At 39.2% G+C, this 17,740-nt stretch overlaps 1 protein-coding gene across 1 annotated transcript in view; it reads right to left on the bottom strand.

Annotated features, from left to right (window-relative positions):
* LOC149089413 (uncharacterized) overlaps nt 1-17,740 on the bottom strand; it is a 56,235-nt gene that overhangs the window by 20,688 nt on the left and 17,807 nt on the right. Inside the window, exons 2-5 of the mRNA XM_089238323.1 lie at nt 5,066-5,178; nt 4,891-4,968; nt 1,543-1,637; nt 54-161 (exon numbers count right to left, since the gene is read on the bottom strand). Of these exons, the coding sequence (XP_089094449.1) occupies nt 54-161; nt 1,543-1,637; nt 4,891-4,968; nt 5,066-5,178 (394 nt within the window). The remainder of the gene's footprint in view (nt 1-53; nt 162-1,542; nt 1,638-4,890; nt 4,969-5,065; nt 5,179-17,740) is intronic.

The following is a 17,740-nucleotide window of genomic DNA, read 5'->3' as shown; positions in this document are numbered from 1 at the left end:
AACATCGTTTCGCGATCGAAGTCTAAAACAAAAAAAATTTAAGTCAGAATAACCTTCTCTTCTTTTGATCTTCCGACAGTAGCGTCATTGTTTCCATGTCATCTTTGAAACATCCCAGGCCAAGATCATCGTCTTGTAATAGGACCGAGCATGGAAGTATTCTGCAATTAAATCAGATATGAAATCATTTTCAGCACTCTTCTATAAATTCTGTACGCCAAGGGTTCTTAACCAATGGGTTCCCGTCCCAAAATTGATTTGCAGGTGCTCTTGAGATGGGTCATACAAATCCACGTACGGCCAGGGATTCTTGAGCTATGGGGACGGAACGAACTTGAATCGCAGAGACTTTCGGGATCGGTCTTACAAATTCACTTAGAGAAAGAGATTTTGAGATATGGGTAAAGACCCAAACACTTGATTCGCAGGGTCTTCATAGTTCTGTTGTGAATGTACTTATTACGCCACTGGTTTCACTAATTTAGAAAAACAGTCCCGTGGTTCGTGAAGCCGATCATTTTATTGATTTCGGGTCGCTGCTGACAAAAGGTTGAGAACCCCCTATCGCGCGCGTGCGTATGCTATTCACTTCATGCACCAAATGCGCTCCCCTCACGGTCGTAATTCCTCTATGACAAAACTGGTTTTGTCATAGAGGAAGTAGATAACCTAGTAGTACTAGTTATTTTAACCTAGTAGTACTAGGCAGACATCAATATACGTACGATTTGCAAAGGATGCAAACCTGAGAGAACTATTTCCATTCCGAGAGAGAAAATTGTGATTGTGTTGCGAAACTTGTACGTATTTCAGTACACAAGTGCGTCGTGGAATTCCCTGGCGAGGAAAAAAGAGACCACACGTGTTGCTTCCAATGTGTTTATGTGTGGTTTGTGGTTTCGGGGGGGGGGGAGTGTTGGGTGGTGAGTATCTAGCGTTGTGTCTGAATTTCAATGCTGTCATTTCAATTTATATTTCGGAAGTGAAGTGAGTGAAGTGTACTGATTGACTATTTGTACCGTTTGTAGGCCTGTTGCTCTCCGTAGCGAGACTTTTTAACGGAGAGATCGGCTCGCATTCGCACCTGGAAGTTGGGAACCACAAAAAACCAACTTCAGCTAACCACCACTGTGGCGAAGGTGGTGTTCGAATACGGGACCTCGCTATGTAAGTCCATCACGCCCCCTATCTGAAAACCTCAAAGTAATTTCGAAGACAAGCAGATTGTTTCTCATTTGGTGCGAAGTGACCATTGGTACGAGTGGATAATTCAGCGATTGGTGGGGGAACAAGAAACATTCACGGAATATTCCGCTTCTTGATGCATATGGGTTAGTCCAAACAAAAAAAATTGATTCATAAAAAAGCACCATATTTTTATTGTATGATCAGGTAATAACAGCGATGCACATACTTCCCTTACAGCGTTTCTGGGACACTTTCATGTCAAGAACTCATGTTGAAATTGTATATCATTCAAGTTATGATAGCTGGCAATGCGTGTGGTAATGCACTCAATCAATCATGGTATGGAACTCTTACCCAAGAGTAGATCCTTTACACATTCCTATGCCATTTGTCGTAAGAGTGGTAAGAACGAAGTCGCATCTCAGCCCAGGGTCACATGCGAAAGTTACCTATAAATTAAGAAACATATTTTTAACGTTATATTAAAATTCCATATTTCTGGTTAAACTTCAAGGTGTGTATAATTGTTCTGAACTGTCTACGGATCTGTCTTAATTACCCATGAGAAATCTATGAACCTTTGGGGAATAATTTAATGAAGGGATGGGAAAGAAATTGAGAGTGGGTGTAATTGAATAAGTTCCATTTCCCTACTAGAGGGCGTCTTCTATTCACATTCTAGTTCACCGTGTATGCCAATTTTTTTTCACAAATATTTCCCAAAACTTCTCATCTCTACCTCAGAATCCATACCCTGCCATTTCTTCACTGAAGAAAGATAGAGTTGAGAGTTTACAAGAACGTGCTTTGCTGTTGAAGTGCTTTTACATGCTTTGCTGTTGAAGTGCTTTTACATGCTTTGCTGTTGAAGTGCTTTTACATGCTTTGCTGTTGAAGTGCTTTTACATGCTTTGCTGTTGAAGTGCTTTTACATGCTTTGCTGTTGAAGTGCTTTTACATGCTTTGCTGTTGAAGTGCTTTTACATGCTTTGCTGTTGAAGTGCTTTTACATGCTTTGCTGTTGAAGTGCTTTTACATGCTTTGCTGTTGAAGTGCTTTTACATGCTTTGCTGTTGAAGTGCTTTTACATGCTTTGCTGTTGAAGTGCTTTTACATGCTTTTACAGTATTGTCCACACCCTGGAAGCTTTGCAAATATTTTTGGTCTTCGAAAAGGCTTCGCAAACACTCTTCGCTTCTCTTCATTAAAACATTCCGAAAGTTTTATGATTTTCTGATTAATAGTTACGGCTGTAGGCAATTCAGAACACGCCAATTGATATTTAACTATATACAGGATGATCCTGTTGTGAGTGCTAATGCGGTGTTTATCTCGTCGATCGCCTGTCGGAGAAGTATGATTCCAATTTAGAAAATGTTCAAAATGTGTTCAAAAATTACCCTGTACTACACTGCTCAAAACAAATAATGGAGCAGGCAAAAAAGTGAAGAAAACCGTGCGAGACAGCCACGTATTGGCATACAATAGATAGTACACGCGTATCAATGCACAATACAGAAAAACGACGTAAAAAAATTTGTAATTAAGCTTTAATTCTTTGAAAATATGGAAAAAAACATGAAAAGATGATTTAGGGCAACAATTTGGTTACAAAAAAAAGTACTGTTTAGACATGATGCATGAGTTTTAATAGGGCGTGTGGTCTCCTCGAACAGCTAAGACTGCTGCACACCTGTTTGCCCATGGATGCGATGAGGTTATCGATCAGACTTTGGGGAATACTGTTCCACTCCTCAAGAAGTGCAATCTGCAAGTCTCGGACAGTAACAGGCGTCCTTGGTCGCGCAGCAATGCGTCGTCCGAGGATTCAGGTCAGGAGAGCACGCTGGCCATTCCATACGCTGTATTGTTTCAGCTTCAAGCATGTTCTCCACCAGACGAGCTCTATGCGGTCGGGCATTATCATCCTGGAAAACAAAGGAATCTCCAATGGCTCCAGCGTAAGGGATGACATGAGGTCGCAGTATCTCGTCTGCGTACCTTCGGGCCGTCAAAGTGCCATTCCGAATGATATGCATGTCCGTACGTCCGCCTATTCTGATTCCACCCCATACCATCCAACCAGCTCGTCTGTATTGTGACCTTTCACGAACGAATGCGGGGTTATTTCGAGTGCCCCTGTCCCTCCATACCAGAACACGTCGGGTGTCACACTCCAGACTGAATCGGGACTCGTCTGTAAACAGCACTTGGCTCCAATCATGTTGCTCCTAATCTCGATGTTCAGCAGCCCATCTTCTTCGGGCCGCACGGTGGCGTAGGATCAACGGAATGCAGACCATTGGCCTACGTGCATAGCGCCCTCCCTCATGAAGCCGATTACGTACTGTTTGGCTGGACACCCTTCGTCCTGTTGCCAAGAGCAACCGTCTTTGCAGCTGCGTAGCATTCTCTGTTCTGTTTCGACGGGCTGTTAACCGTACATACCGGTCATCAGTTGCTGTAGTGGCGCGTGGCCGACTTTGCCCTGGTCGACGTCTAACATTTCCTGTTTCTTGGAATCGATTCCACAGCCTTGCAACAACACTTCTGGCGACTCCAACAGCGTCCGCGACACTACGTTGTGTTTGCCCGGATTCCAGTCTGCCTATAACACGCCTTGCCATGGATTCCGGTAAATCACGTTGTTGAGACATCCTCAAATCACCTTGTCTCAAAAAAAAAAATACTGCGCAATCGAATTTCACAGTTACGGCAGTAAAACAGACGTTTCTGCAACATCCCGATTTCTGCCCTTATCTCCTTTTTCTGGTTTTTGACGTCATGAACTTTGATTTGCATATGAAGTTTTCTTCTTCCGTTTCCTGCTAGGCTTTAAATTATGGATGATTCATTTTATGTTACTTATCGGTATACATCTTTGTGTAATTTTGTTAAAACCATGTGCTCCCCTAATTGTTTTGAGCAGTGTAGTTTTGAGAGGGAAAATACAGCGTGTCACGAAATAAAATATCTAAATTTTTATGTGGTTCCCTTGAGCTGTAACTTCAAATTAGAAAGTTGTTGTTCTGTCTTTCCTTCGCCCAAAAAAAACCCATGTTTTAATTAATCGCTGCGATATTTTAATTCAAAAATCGAAGAAATATTGGAAAATACAGTGAAACCCCGTTTTGCTTAACCCCCCGAATTCGCTTAACGAATATCGTTAAAGCGAAAAAATCCCGTTTTATCCCCCACTTTGCACTTTTCTAATCCCTCAGATAAGTTTATACAAGAACAATGCAAAAACCTGGAATTCAGTTATAACGAAATTTCATTATAACGGAATTATTTCTTCAGTCTCTTGGAGTTTCAGCGTATATTGCAATCAAGAAACATGGAATTCCTCTCTTTAGTTGGACTCAGAAAAGACAGGACAACAACTTTCTGTCTGGAGTTAGTGAGTTAGAGGACAGAGGAACAGCATAAAAAATTTAGATTGTTTATTTTGTGACATATATACACTGTATTTTCACTCTCAAAACTGGTGCAAAGTAAATTTTGAACACATTTTAAGCATTTTTTGTAAATTGAAACCATACCTCTACGACAAACTATTGATGAGATAAAGGCCGCATTAACACTTATAGGTCATCCTGTATACCTTATACTATAAAATAAGCATATTTGGAATACAATTAATGTAATTAATGATCTGAATCATATTTTGCACTGACTTGCGTAGTCCATTTCGCCACTTACTTTATGGAACTTCTCACTTTCATCCAGAACCCAAAGTGCGTCGTATATCCGCAATTCCTCGAGTGTCTTTCTGAGAACCTGGAGCAGTGAAAGCGAACCACCGTAAATATATGACTAATTTCGAAAAACTGATGGACATTTTTGATTTCTTCCAAAAATCTAAATTTAACCCAACCTGCTCTAAAGACTCTTGTTCAGCTGGCTGCGGGGTCTTGACCTCCGTGTCTTCCTGATGCTGGCCGTTGACATTGTTCTGGTGTAATGATATAGCGGTCTCGTAGCTTGGAACTATGACAAAAGTAAAACAGAAAAGGAACGTCAGGAAAATTACAAAATCAAATATGTATTACTGTTAATTAAATACAGGAGAACCTCCGATAACGCACACTTCCTGTCAGCCGACACTTTTCTGAATTAAGTCAAGGGGCTTCAATGTATTGCTACATATCAACGGTCACTCTCCGGTAACGAACAAAATATTCAATTCTAAGTTTCTACCCAACGTATATTATATATGGTTTACGGAAAATTCACCGACAACAATTCATCGCTAGGAAAGTTCACCGACCAACATTTCACCCCCGAATAATTCACCGAAAAAAATTCATCGCCGGAAAAATTCACCAACAACAGTTCGATGCTAGTCAGTTAGCGAGGGAGTGAGCGAGTGAGCTACACTGAGTGGGTGAGTGATCTAGTGAGTACGTGAGTGAGTGAGCTACTGAGTGGGTGAGTAATCTAGTGAGTACGTGAGTGAGTGAGCTACTGAGTGGGTGAGTGATCTAGTGAGTACGTGAGTGAGTGAGCTACTGAGTGGGTGAGTGATCTAGTGAGTACGTGAGTGAGTGAATGATCTAGTGAGTCATCCTAAAGATATGGCGGAAAGTTTTAATAATGACGTTCTGGCGGTGAATTGTTGGTCGGTGAATTTTCCGGACACGATATTATATTGGGTATAAAAATCGGAACCTCTGGAGGCTAAAGTCCCCTTGCCTTCCAATAAACTTTGGGAGGGGACTGAACCCCCCAGCACTCCATGAATATGCAATGCAATGCATGCCCCTTATGCAGAGAGAGAGAGAGAGAGATGCCCTTAAATCCCGTAACTAGTAACACACACACTGGAGCAGCGCCAGAGTGGTGCAGTTATAAAATGCTCGTCTTCCGCTATGAAGGTTATCGTCAAGGTCCATGAGTTTGAATCCGGCAGAACATCAGAATAAATTTATTTGCCTATTTGCCTACCGTGCCTGAGGCGATTTTCCGATAGGAGGTGCCTTCAGTTCCCACCCAACTCCACTGCTTGGAACTTGCCGAATAACGATATATGGCCGGAGTTGGTGTGGGGTAAAGCAGAAACACTAGGGCCTCCCACCTAGATGTTTTCTTCTCCTCGATTCTGGTTGAGTGTTTCCTAGATGAGAAACGAAACCAAAACACATTTGAACATTGTTGGTCTGTGGACTGGTGCCGGTTACAGGGAATTTCACGCCGGTTCTCGAAACATTTCGCGTTCTAGAGTAATTACATGATTAGAAAGTTTCATTGTTGAGGTTTGAGAAAGATGCTTTTTGAAATTTATATTCATATGAAACAAAATTGTACATCCGCATTCGTGATGAAAGCCAAACAGAGGAATTGAATGGAAGTTGTTGCATCGCTTCATCTTAGAAAGGGCCCTGTAAGTCCTAATTCGGCCTTTTCTCATCAACCGTTCGTCGTAGAGGTATGATTTCAGTTTCAAAAATGTATTCAGAAATCAGTCTGTGCAAGTTTTGAGAGTGAAAATACAGTGCGTCACAAAAGAAAAATCTAAATTTTTTTCACGGTCCCTTGTCCTCTTATCCCAATTAAAAAGTTGTTGCCCTGTCTTTTTTCGCAAAAAAATACCACATTTTTAACTGCAATACTCACTTGGTCACTCATACAGTCACTCCCTCACTCATACGGTAACTCACCCACTTATATGGTCACTTACCTAATCACTTGGTCACTCACACAGTCTGTCATCCGTACGGTCACTCATTCATTCAAGGCAGGCGAAATGTGAAGAGTGAAATTTCCGGGCGCGATATTTCCGGGGCGAAATGCAACGGGAACGAAACGTTCAAGGGCGAAATTTCCGGATCCTATTTCCACATGGGCAACATGGGCATTTTCCCGGGGCCCCATGAGGTCAAAGTCGGGCCCTGAATGCGAGTCCTATTCATTTCATTAATAATTCGCGACAGAAAAACCGTTGAGCTGGGACATCTGCTGACACCTATCAAATAAAAACAAAACTGTTATATTTCTTTCGAAGAAAATCGGCTTTTGGTTTTAAACTGATAAATGAATATGTGGTGAAAAATAAATAAAAATAGTTTTGTTTATATGATGCACACACACAGCGGACGCGGGAATAAGTAAATGCGTCAATACCGGATACGAATGTTATTGTATTCGCCTCAGAATTTCAGCAATTTATAAGCGTGCAGAGTAAGGGTGCGAACATAGTGCACGATGTTTTCCGATTCTGCAAGTCCGCGCCGTTACAGATTAGTTAAAAAAACCTGAAATTCAAGTTTTTTTAACCAATCCGTAATGGCGCAGATTCGCAGAATCAGAAACCAGTATGCGTTATGTTCGCACCCTTACAACTTCTTTTCGTAGTTAGACATCCACTTCGCTTCTCTTTCTCTCTCTCTCTTCCTCTCTATCTTCTCTCCTCACAATGTCGTATTCAATACCACCCTATAAATCAGTGTAATTTATTTATAACCTTTGTTTTACCACATTAACAATGGAACATTCTGGAACCGCGCGCGTTTTTTTGGAAGATATTGTGATTTCGTGACGTGATTGCGTAACGTTGGGAATTCATTCTCGGGGAATGGGATCAGGCCTGAAATGTAAGATATATTCGAAGTAAAAAGCCCTACTCAAAACTTAAGGACGCCTAATGCATATCATTCGTTTATGTTTTTTCAACGAAATCCTGCACTCTTCTCTTGATAGTAACTCGATCTTATCTAACTACATGTCTTCCAGATACTGTAATATATAGAGTTTAAAGGATCTCACACATACACCACAACGGCGGAAATGCTAACCTCTTATTATCCGTATCTTACGAATGCACCGACGAGGATTATCTTATCTTCATGAGAGCAGATAACAAAAAAATGGATTCCTTTAAACAAATATTCCTAAAGAAAAGATATTCTTCCCACGAAACTTCTATCTTCGGGGTGAGCCATAACTTACGTAATATATCACAAGATGGATTCCTGGCTAATAATAATAATAAGAAGAAGAAAATTGCGTAAACATTTACTCGACCAGGATGTTGTTTTCAATGATATCCATCCATATATTTAAATTATAATGTAATTTCTGTTAAGTTTTTACATACTGACGTACTACATCATTACTCGAAAAACATGTATACACAAAGCATGTGTTTACATTCAAAATCATGCATCATATACGGTAATGTAAATAAACTCGGGATAAACAGAGACAGAGTAGAGCAAATATTTATGAGAAATAGCACAGGGATGGCATTGATTCATGGATGCAGAATATCTCGGATTTAGAGATATGAACATTGAATGCTACATTGTGATACGTTCTAATTATTTAAATGTTTGTGCAACATTCGAGAATGGTGTGAAATTTTCTGAACATTCAGGGGAAAAGAAAATATATGCGCCTTTTTCGACAAACACTTGTACTCAACAGAACCGTATGTTGAGAGGGAGAGAAGAGCTTGTAATATAAACCCAGCTGGAGAAGAATAGCAATGTAGAAGTATGTACCTAACCTTCAGAGAGCGACGTGATACAAATTAGCACTAAATATGCGTGACTGACTGACTGACAATGAAACTATTCTAAGGAGATTCACAGACCTACTGATAATGTGCGGCCATAAGCATCGAATGCTACGAAGGATTTTAAATGTGGGATCGAGCACATAGAAAATGATCTCAATGTTCTAGTTTTCTTTTAAATACTAGTTCGATAACTGTTGGGATGAAATCGGATATCGTGTATGTTGTTTGAAATTATGTAATGAAGTTGGAAAGAAAATTATATATATGTACATGTGTAAGTTCTCCCATAGCATCCATTGGGAAACCATTTTTGTTTACTACTTTGTTTGGGGGGAACAGTATTTGTACACAACATTGTTTGGAAAACAATTTTTTGTATGCAGCGTTCACTGGAAAGCAGTTTTTTCATACTAATACACCGCATAAGAATACAATGCATTGTTTGGAAGACCGTCTTTGTTTACGGCATTATTCGGAAGATCGTTTTTGATTCTGGCATTCACTGCAAAACTGTTTTTGTTTACGGCAATATTCAGGAGATAATTTTTGTATAAACATTGTTCGGAAGACCGATGTTTTATTCCGCATTGTTCAGAAGACCATTTTTGTTTACATCTTTCACTGCAAATTCATTTTTTGTATACAAACGTTTGTTCATCAGATCATTTTTGTTTACAGCGTTCATTATTCGGAAAATCATTTTTTGCTCCCGGCATTCACTGCAAAACCTGCTTTGCATACAGCATTCACTGAAAAACCGTTTTGTATTCACAAAAGCGTTCGGAAGATCATTTTTATTTGAGACATTATTCAGAAGAGTGGTTTTTGACGGTATTCTCTGAGAAAAACGCTTTTTGTTTATTGCATTTGATATAAAACCATTTTTTGTTTGCACCTCATTATAACGGTATACGTTTGTGCACACCATTTATTCAAGGGGTAATTTTTGTTCACAACATTGGAAGACTAATACAAGATATACGGAAGACTGGATGTTGTGAAGATATTATTTCAGATGTTTATTTTTTAAGGAAGGAAAAAACTCATCTCTGCCTCCACCGGGAGTCGAACCCGGGTCCCTCGATTGCCGGACGAGTGCTCTGACCACTAAGCTACAGAGGAGATAGAGATTTTCCTTCGCTAGAGCGTATATACATGTTCACAACAGAGCGTATGTTCACAACATCCAGTCTTCCGTATATCTTGTATTAACAAGTGGAGAGCGACATTCATGTCATTGGAAGACTATTTTTGCTCAAAGCATTGTTAAGAAAACCAGTTTTGTTAAAACAATTTTACTGGGAAACGATTTTGTTTATATCATTTGCTGGAGAAAACCCTGTCTATTTACGCAAGGGATACTTGAACTTTTGCGTTTTCCAGACCTTTCGTGCCCCGTACAATTGAAATGATGTCCGTGGAACCCCATTCAGAACATTTTTCTGCTTAAAATAATGTATAATAATTTTGCTACAAAATATAACTTTTTTTCATCTCTCAAAGCTCACGAAACCTCTCCGAGGGCCCCTGCTTTAAGCCATTGATTGGGGGATCAAATTTTTTTGCAACATTTTTTTCTTTTTGAAAAACAATTTTGTTCTTAACATTCATTCAGTGGAAAATTATCAGAAGATGACTGTTTCTGTTCACAACAGCGAGAGCATTGTCAAATTATAACATTGTTTAGGGCCGTATTCACCGACATGGTTTAAACTGTAGTCACAATTTTCGGATGACAGATCAACATAGATTGGTTAGAAACCTGAATTTAACCAATCCGTGTCGATCTCTTATCAGAACATTGTGACTATAGTTTAAAACCATGTCGGTGAATACCGCCCCTTAGAGAAGACTATTATTGTTTAAAAAAAATCCTTCTTGGAAGATTTCTTTCTTTGAAAACATTAATTAAAAAAAGTTTTTGCACCAAAGAATGCACCAGTAAGCCGTTGCATCAACAAATAATTACTCAGAGAATAGTCATTATTGTGTGGAAAATTTGTTATAGAACACTTTTCGTAAACTATTTTCCTTCAAAGAGTTATTTTGAAACACATTGTTGAGCAGAGCAGTATTTGAGAACTATTGTTTTTAAAACCATTGAAGAGCAATATTTGACGTACGATTGGTTTTTGTTTTAAATATATTTTCTAAATTATTGACGGAAATTATTCCAAACGCACGCAAACGACGGATTTAGTTTCTATACTGAAAAATTCTTATATTGAACACCACCACATAATAATAGAAAAATAGCATCGCAAAAATTAAGTTTCAATGCCTCGAAAAAAAGCGGTTACTTTATAATATTATGTAATTGTTAACAATTTCGTTTCCTAAGAATAATGCATACACTTACAGTAATGAAATGTGAAAACAGGTGTTGCATACGGTGACAAGAAAGCTGTCTATTCATCAACATGAAGGACAAGGGGTAGGAAAAACAAGATGAAAGCTTCTATCAAGCAGAAAAGAAATCATACGGATAATAACGAAATCACAAGAGTCTCGTTCGTTTCTCGCAATAATGAAACGAGTAATAAATTTTCCGATATTGAAGTTCCCAAACAACAGCTTTAAGAAACAACAAGAGACAAAGAACTTAATTAAATATTAAAACATCTATGAAAAAGAAGTATGAAACAAATAATGAAAAACAGTTTTAATTGGACTATAGTAATTGAAGTCGAACCCCCCTTTTAGCGCCAGTCCCGCTAAGCGCAACAAATTTTCAGTGAATTAATCTCCCATATAGGGATTATAATGTAAAAAAAAACCGTTTTAGTACCAACTCGTTATAACGCCAACTGTTGCTTGGATTTACGCAAAGTCAATGGACCATTTCCCAAGAATTTCCACATTACTTCTCCCATCATTTTGCTTCTTTCTTTCCCCCGAAAGAAGTTGAGGATTTGTCCTTTTCATTCCAGCATAGAAATAGTTTAGAGCAGGGGGGTTCTCAATCTGTGCGCCGCGGCACCGTGGTTCACCGCCAACCTTTGTCAGGGAAAAGCGAACATCGTCCGACAAAGTTTTTCGAAGAGATTCTTTGTTAAACTGCTCTGGGGAGCAGCGAATAAGCGTTGATTAAAGTATGGGGGATACCGCGGGTGGAAAAAGTTTAAAAACCCTTTTGGTTTAGAGCAAATGGTTCGAAAATATATAGAATGGTGTGGTCACGGGGTCGTAGAAAGCGCATTGAATACCTGAACGGGTGTAGGGACCAAAACAACCACGTATTCAACGAAACATCAGACCAAAACAGCAACGTACTCAAACAGATTTATTGATAAGGGAGACATGCAATGAGCGTAGTGCACTAGTTCAAGGTTGCCACGAAAAAGTTTTTCAACAGTGCATATTTTCACTCGCTGAACGAGTGCTATCATCTCTCTCGATTTGCTCCATTCAAATCATGTCGAAAGGAACGGAAAAATTGTGATTATGAAAAACCAAGTAAGGACTAAAAAAGCAACCGCCATTATTTCCCTTTGTTTTTGTACTTATAAAATGCTAAATTTATGCACAATTAAAATAGGTACATTACGTTAGGACGCAACTCATTGAACGAGAGACACTTGGACTCGTGTTGTTTGGATGCCGCGGTTTCGACCCGTGCAACGCTTGTTCCAATGCGGGGGTTTCTAATGCAGAATTGCATTTTTCTGATTGTGTTTTTAATTGGGTTGCTGTATTTTTGAAATATATGACATCCATGTTTTTATGGGTATCTTTTTATCAGCCACCTCGTTGGGAATTTTGCCTGTTGTGGCGTTGTATTTGTATTTGTATAAACTGAAACCACCGTAGGGACACCTTTCCCCACCTCCTCGTGGCTTGGGCCGGACTACCTTCGGGTCGACTAACGGGAAGGATAGCGTAATAGTCGATTATTTTGACGACACTCGTGATATAGAATAGTAAGTTTAGAGGGCAAAAAGCCTAGAGTATCTATTGCGGCACAGAAAAGAGTGCAGAAAATGGAACGGGAAGTGCAAGAAATGAGTCATTTATCTATAAAACGACAAAATTAGAACTTAAGACAAAAATTAAAGAAATATTGAATGAGGCTATGAATATATAGCTAAAGTGTCAGATGATCAAGAAAAGAGGGTAGCTGAATTGCAACTGGTGAGAGGACACTTGGCAAGGCAAAATAGGCAAAACATTAGCAAATCTTCCTCGTAAAAACGTTGAGTGAGTGATTGATGACATTAAAATTGAGAGGATTAGGTAACGATCAGGAAAAACAAACCGTTTAGTCGAGCATAATAATCATATATAAACATTAATTATATGTATACAAATACAAATACAACGCCACAACAGGCAAAATGCCCAACGAGGTGGCTGAGAAAAAAATGCCCATAACAAATACGGATGTCATATATTTCAAAAATACAGCAACCCAATTAAAAACAAAACCACCAAAATTATAAACAATATATACACACGATACAATGCCCATAAAGAATACTTATGGTTGTCTCTTATTCTAAGAATGGATAGCTTCTCGATTTACCCCAACATGCTTATCGTATTTCTTTTTAAACGTGTCAATTGTGTTACAATGTACTACCTCCGGGGGTAAGCTATAATATATATATTAATTATAATAATATATTAAAATACACAAACTGTGTGTATTTTTTATACACACAAACTGTGTGTATTTTTTATACACACAGTATGTGTTGCCTTTCGTGTATGTCGAATTTTCCGTGCTACAGCGTCATCTATGAGTGAAATTTCGATTTGTTTTAATTTATAAAAAAAAAAAATCTCTGAACTATGATAAGTATTTTAATGTAAATAAATGTGTAATTTTTTGATAATTTTCTGTTGATATGTTGTTTTTAGAATGTGTTAGGGCTTTTCACCCGTGTTGAAAAAAAATTACGGTAATTTTGTATGTAAATATGATGATTTTTAAAATTGTATAGGGCTTAGTATTACAAAAAGTTAGTTGTTAACTTCTGCAGTTGGGCGCAGAGACGTATTCATAGGTTTGCCGCCTTCTAATTTTTTACGTCTCGGTCTCCAAGAGAGTCACTCCCGCACATGAACACTTTCTTAGCGTCTTTTTTTTCATCACTATTTGGTCGCACACTGACCTCTTTATTCACTCTCTACGTCATTCCCATGCACCCACACTCTTTAGGTCACTCCCATGCACCCACACTCTTTTGGGCGTTTTTTTTTTTATTAATCACATGCTTGCACTCTGTTTTGGTCATTCACATTCTTGCACACGCTCTAGGTCACTCTTTTCGACACTCACACGCTTGCACATTCTCAAGTCACTCTTTTGATCACCCCTATGCTTACACATTCTTCCCGTCACTCCTATACTTACACATTCTTCCCGTCACTTTTATGCTTACACATTCTTCCCGTCCCTCCTATGCTTACACATTCTTTCGAGCACTCACACACTCTCCAAGTCACGCTCTTGGTCTCTCACTGACGTGTTCTCCTCACTCTTGAGATCACTCTTTTGGTCACTCCCTCTGATCTGTTTCCTCACTCTCAAGATCACTCTTTTAGTCACTCACTGATCTAGCCCACCCTCGCTCCCTAGACAGAGGTGGATTTATGGTTTTTGCCACCTGTAACCGATAAAAATTTCACTGTCCTTCTATTCTACTAATTTTCTTGTCCACTCATCCTTCAAATTTGCCGTCACTACGAACTTGCGACCCTGGGCTGTAGTCCGCCAAGCCTCCCCTCTTCCCTCCTGTAAATACGCTCCTGGTCACATGTGTACAATAAAACACACTGTGCGGGACAACGACCTGCCAGTACGAGATAGAACCAGTTATATATTGTTTTTTTCCTCCGTCACGAAACACAATCAATAACAGCGATTGATCTCAATCACGTGTTTGAATCCAACAGATGGAGTGGATAAATATCAAACCAATTGTCTTCACACAGAAAATGTATTGCGTTGAATGTGAAGAGAATTCCGTTCAGTGCTGAAGAGCTAAGGGGCCATTTAAGTATTACATATGCAGATTTTCAGCCATTTTTGACCCCCCCCCCCCACCCTTTGTCAGCAAAAGTCAGCAAAACACTGACACCCCTCCCCCTGTCAGCAAAATTTCGTCAGCAGCTTAGAGTATTTCATATCTTCAAAAAGGGGCGGTTGATGACGTAACAACCTTCAAACCCCCCCCCGCCCCTTGTCATCAAAAGTCAGCAAATCTGAAACCCCTCCCCCTCGATGCTGACGTAATAATTGAATGACCCCTAAAGGATAGAAATGATTTCGGATCTAAACAAAAAAGAGGGGTCATTCAAGTACTACGTTAGCATCGATGGAGGTCCCCGATTTGCTGACTTTTGATGACGAGGGGGAGGGGGGGGGGTTTGGATGATGCTTACGTCATCAACCACCCTTTCTAAAAATATGAAATATTCTTAATGGCATCTTACTCGGTGCCCCAAAAATGGGAAAAAAACTTTCGCTAGTTTGTGGGCACCTGAACTAACAATCTCCCTATTGATAAGTCCTCTACAGAGCCACTTTAGTCATCTCTAAATGTTTCGCGGATCCAAGCGATCTGGAAATGTATCCGGGCCGCTTAACTGGTCTGGAACTGTGCCGCGCATCACTCGAATGATACATAATTATGCCGCCGATCACTTAAGTAATCTGGGAAGGTGCCGCGGGTAACTTGAGTAATGTAGAACCACACTGGGGGCCGCTGAGTTGCCTAAAACTGTGTTACATGTCACTCAAGGGATCGCTAAATGCTCCACGGGTCGCTTGAGTGTTCTGGAACTGTGTCGCGGGTCACTTAAGTAATCTCTGAATATTCCACGGGTCTACTTGAGTGATCTGACAATGTGCCACATACCGCTTAAATGCTGTGGAATAGTGCGCTTAGTTCATTTTTACAAAATTAGGTTTGGAGGGGGGGCAGGCCACATCAGATAACCCCAGGACCACATTTGGTCCGCGGGATAAGAGTTTAGAATATATGGGTTAGAGGGTGGGCCACAATGAATTTCTTAAAACTAAATTTTTTGAGTTCTTAGCCTTCTCTCGTATACCATTGATATTAACAGAAATTGATAATAATAGATATAGAGGTATTTTCTTTCGAAATTTTATATAATTATTTTTTAAAAAAATACAAAGTTTACATTAAAAAATTAAATTTTTGATCGTCTGGCGGGAGGGGCACGAGCCCCCCCCCCCCACCCCCAGATACATCTCTGATCTCACCAATATGTATTAGGAGGCGGGGGGGCAGAGGTGAAATTTTGCTCACAAGGAGCCCCGACTTTTGCTGACCTTTTGGGGGGGGGGTTAAAAATAGCTAAAAATTTGCTGGCATAATACTTGAACGGCCCCAAAGTAGAAATTGCAAACGCGATCATAATATCAAAGTGAGCTACAGTCAAGCTCGATTATAATAACACATCGAAAGATTCCACGAAATTTTGTCATTAAAACCAAGGATGACGTTTGTAAAAACATTTTCCACGAAAAATATAAGCAGAGAAGCAATCAAATGCTTTACAAGAACATTTTAGTTCTTTATGATTGGGATGACCATATTTAATGGAGAAAAATGCGGGAAATAAATCGAAAAATATTAAATAGAAATTGAAAAGACTGAAATAAAATAATAATGAAAAATGGTAAACTGTTTATGAGGGGGGGGGGGGAGACAATAAACATAAAAAACATATATATATGATTAGATACACTATATAGACACGTTGCTTATTAGAATCACGGGTAATGGATAATGATATCATTCGGGTATTGTTATGGCTTTCGGAATTGATTATTATCACTCGGTTCATTATTGTTTTACTACAGAACGGGAAAATATCACGACATGAGAAAAATTTGTTTTTTGTTATCAGGACTTCGGTTTATGTTATACATTTTTTTTTTCCGTTGAAAGTTGCTCTTTTTTTTTTTACACATTTTGAAGCTAAGGTTGAACCAGACTCATTATTTTTCCCTATAAGGTATCGTTATCAATCTGCAAGACTGTGTAGGAGGTTAGAAGGCTCCCTTATCGACAAAAATGTCGGTTCTCAGGTTCACAATGCCCTAATCTGACCGTAATAGCCGCCATGATCCAAGTACGTGTAGCGCTGCTTTGTCAATGGCTCTCCTGTAGTGAAGGCACGCGTAAAGTAAAAGGAAATAAAAATAAATTCTTCAGTTCTTGGTCAGTTTCTTTCAACTGGCCGTATTCACAACTCCTCGTCTGGAAAAGACTTTCACAAGAGAATCTATGGAACGAACCCCGTATAATATGAAAAGTATCGTAATTCATAATACACATTAGACCAGGAGGTGCACAACCTTTTCAGTCCACGGGCTAGATATGCGGTATTTATGCCGCTCGCAGGCTAAAAACGGGAATTTATATATTAATATATATATGGCACGTACTTTTGGCCGTCCCTACTTTCCTATAAAATGTCCCGTTTTTCTCGGAAAATTCAACTGATCTTATCCGAATTTAAGTCAAGGATTGAAACTACAAATTATATGACGATAACTATCATTATCATTAATTACAGTCAAATAAATGATTAATAATGTAATGATTAATGAATAAATAATTCACATATTTGTCAAACATATATGTTTCTTATGGTGAATTGCTTTTTATTCAACAGAGAGTTGTGCAGTAGACCTTCTTTTTCTCCCCCATTGGCAATTTTTCAGCAACTGTTAAGGATAGTTGGCAAGTTTGACGATTTTCCGGGCTATAATTGGCTATTTTGCTTACCTCTGACAATTGTTTCGACGATAATTAGTGATGGCTCGTATGGATCCCGATTTCGAGTATTTTCCATCAAGGAAATATGATCAGCCTTTAGTACTAATACTTTTTTACCAGATCACCTTTCCCGAGCCGGACAAAACCCCTAGGCGGGTCGCATTTGGTCAGAGGTTGCGCTCCGCTGCATTAGGCAATTCCATTATAACGCCTCACAATTTTCTGAATTAAAACAATAATTTTAGCTTAACCTCTTGACAGTGTCGTACGAATC

The sequence above is a fragment of the Pholcus phalangioides genome, unplaced genomic scaffold, assembly GCF_987345545.1.
Source record: "Pholcus phalangioides strain wild (caught in Gottingen) unplaced genomic scaffold, Ppha-v1.0 ptg000002l_1, whole genome shotgun sequence".
NCBI lineage: Eukaryota > Metazoa > Arthropoda > Arachnida > Araneae > Pholcidae > Pholcus > Pholcus phalangioides.
The sequence above is the reverse complement of the archived record's forward strand: the minus strand, read 5'-3'. Positions and strand labels throughout refer to the sequence as shown.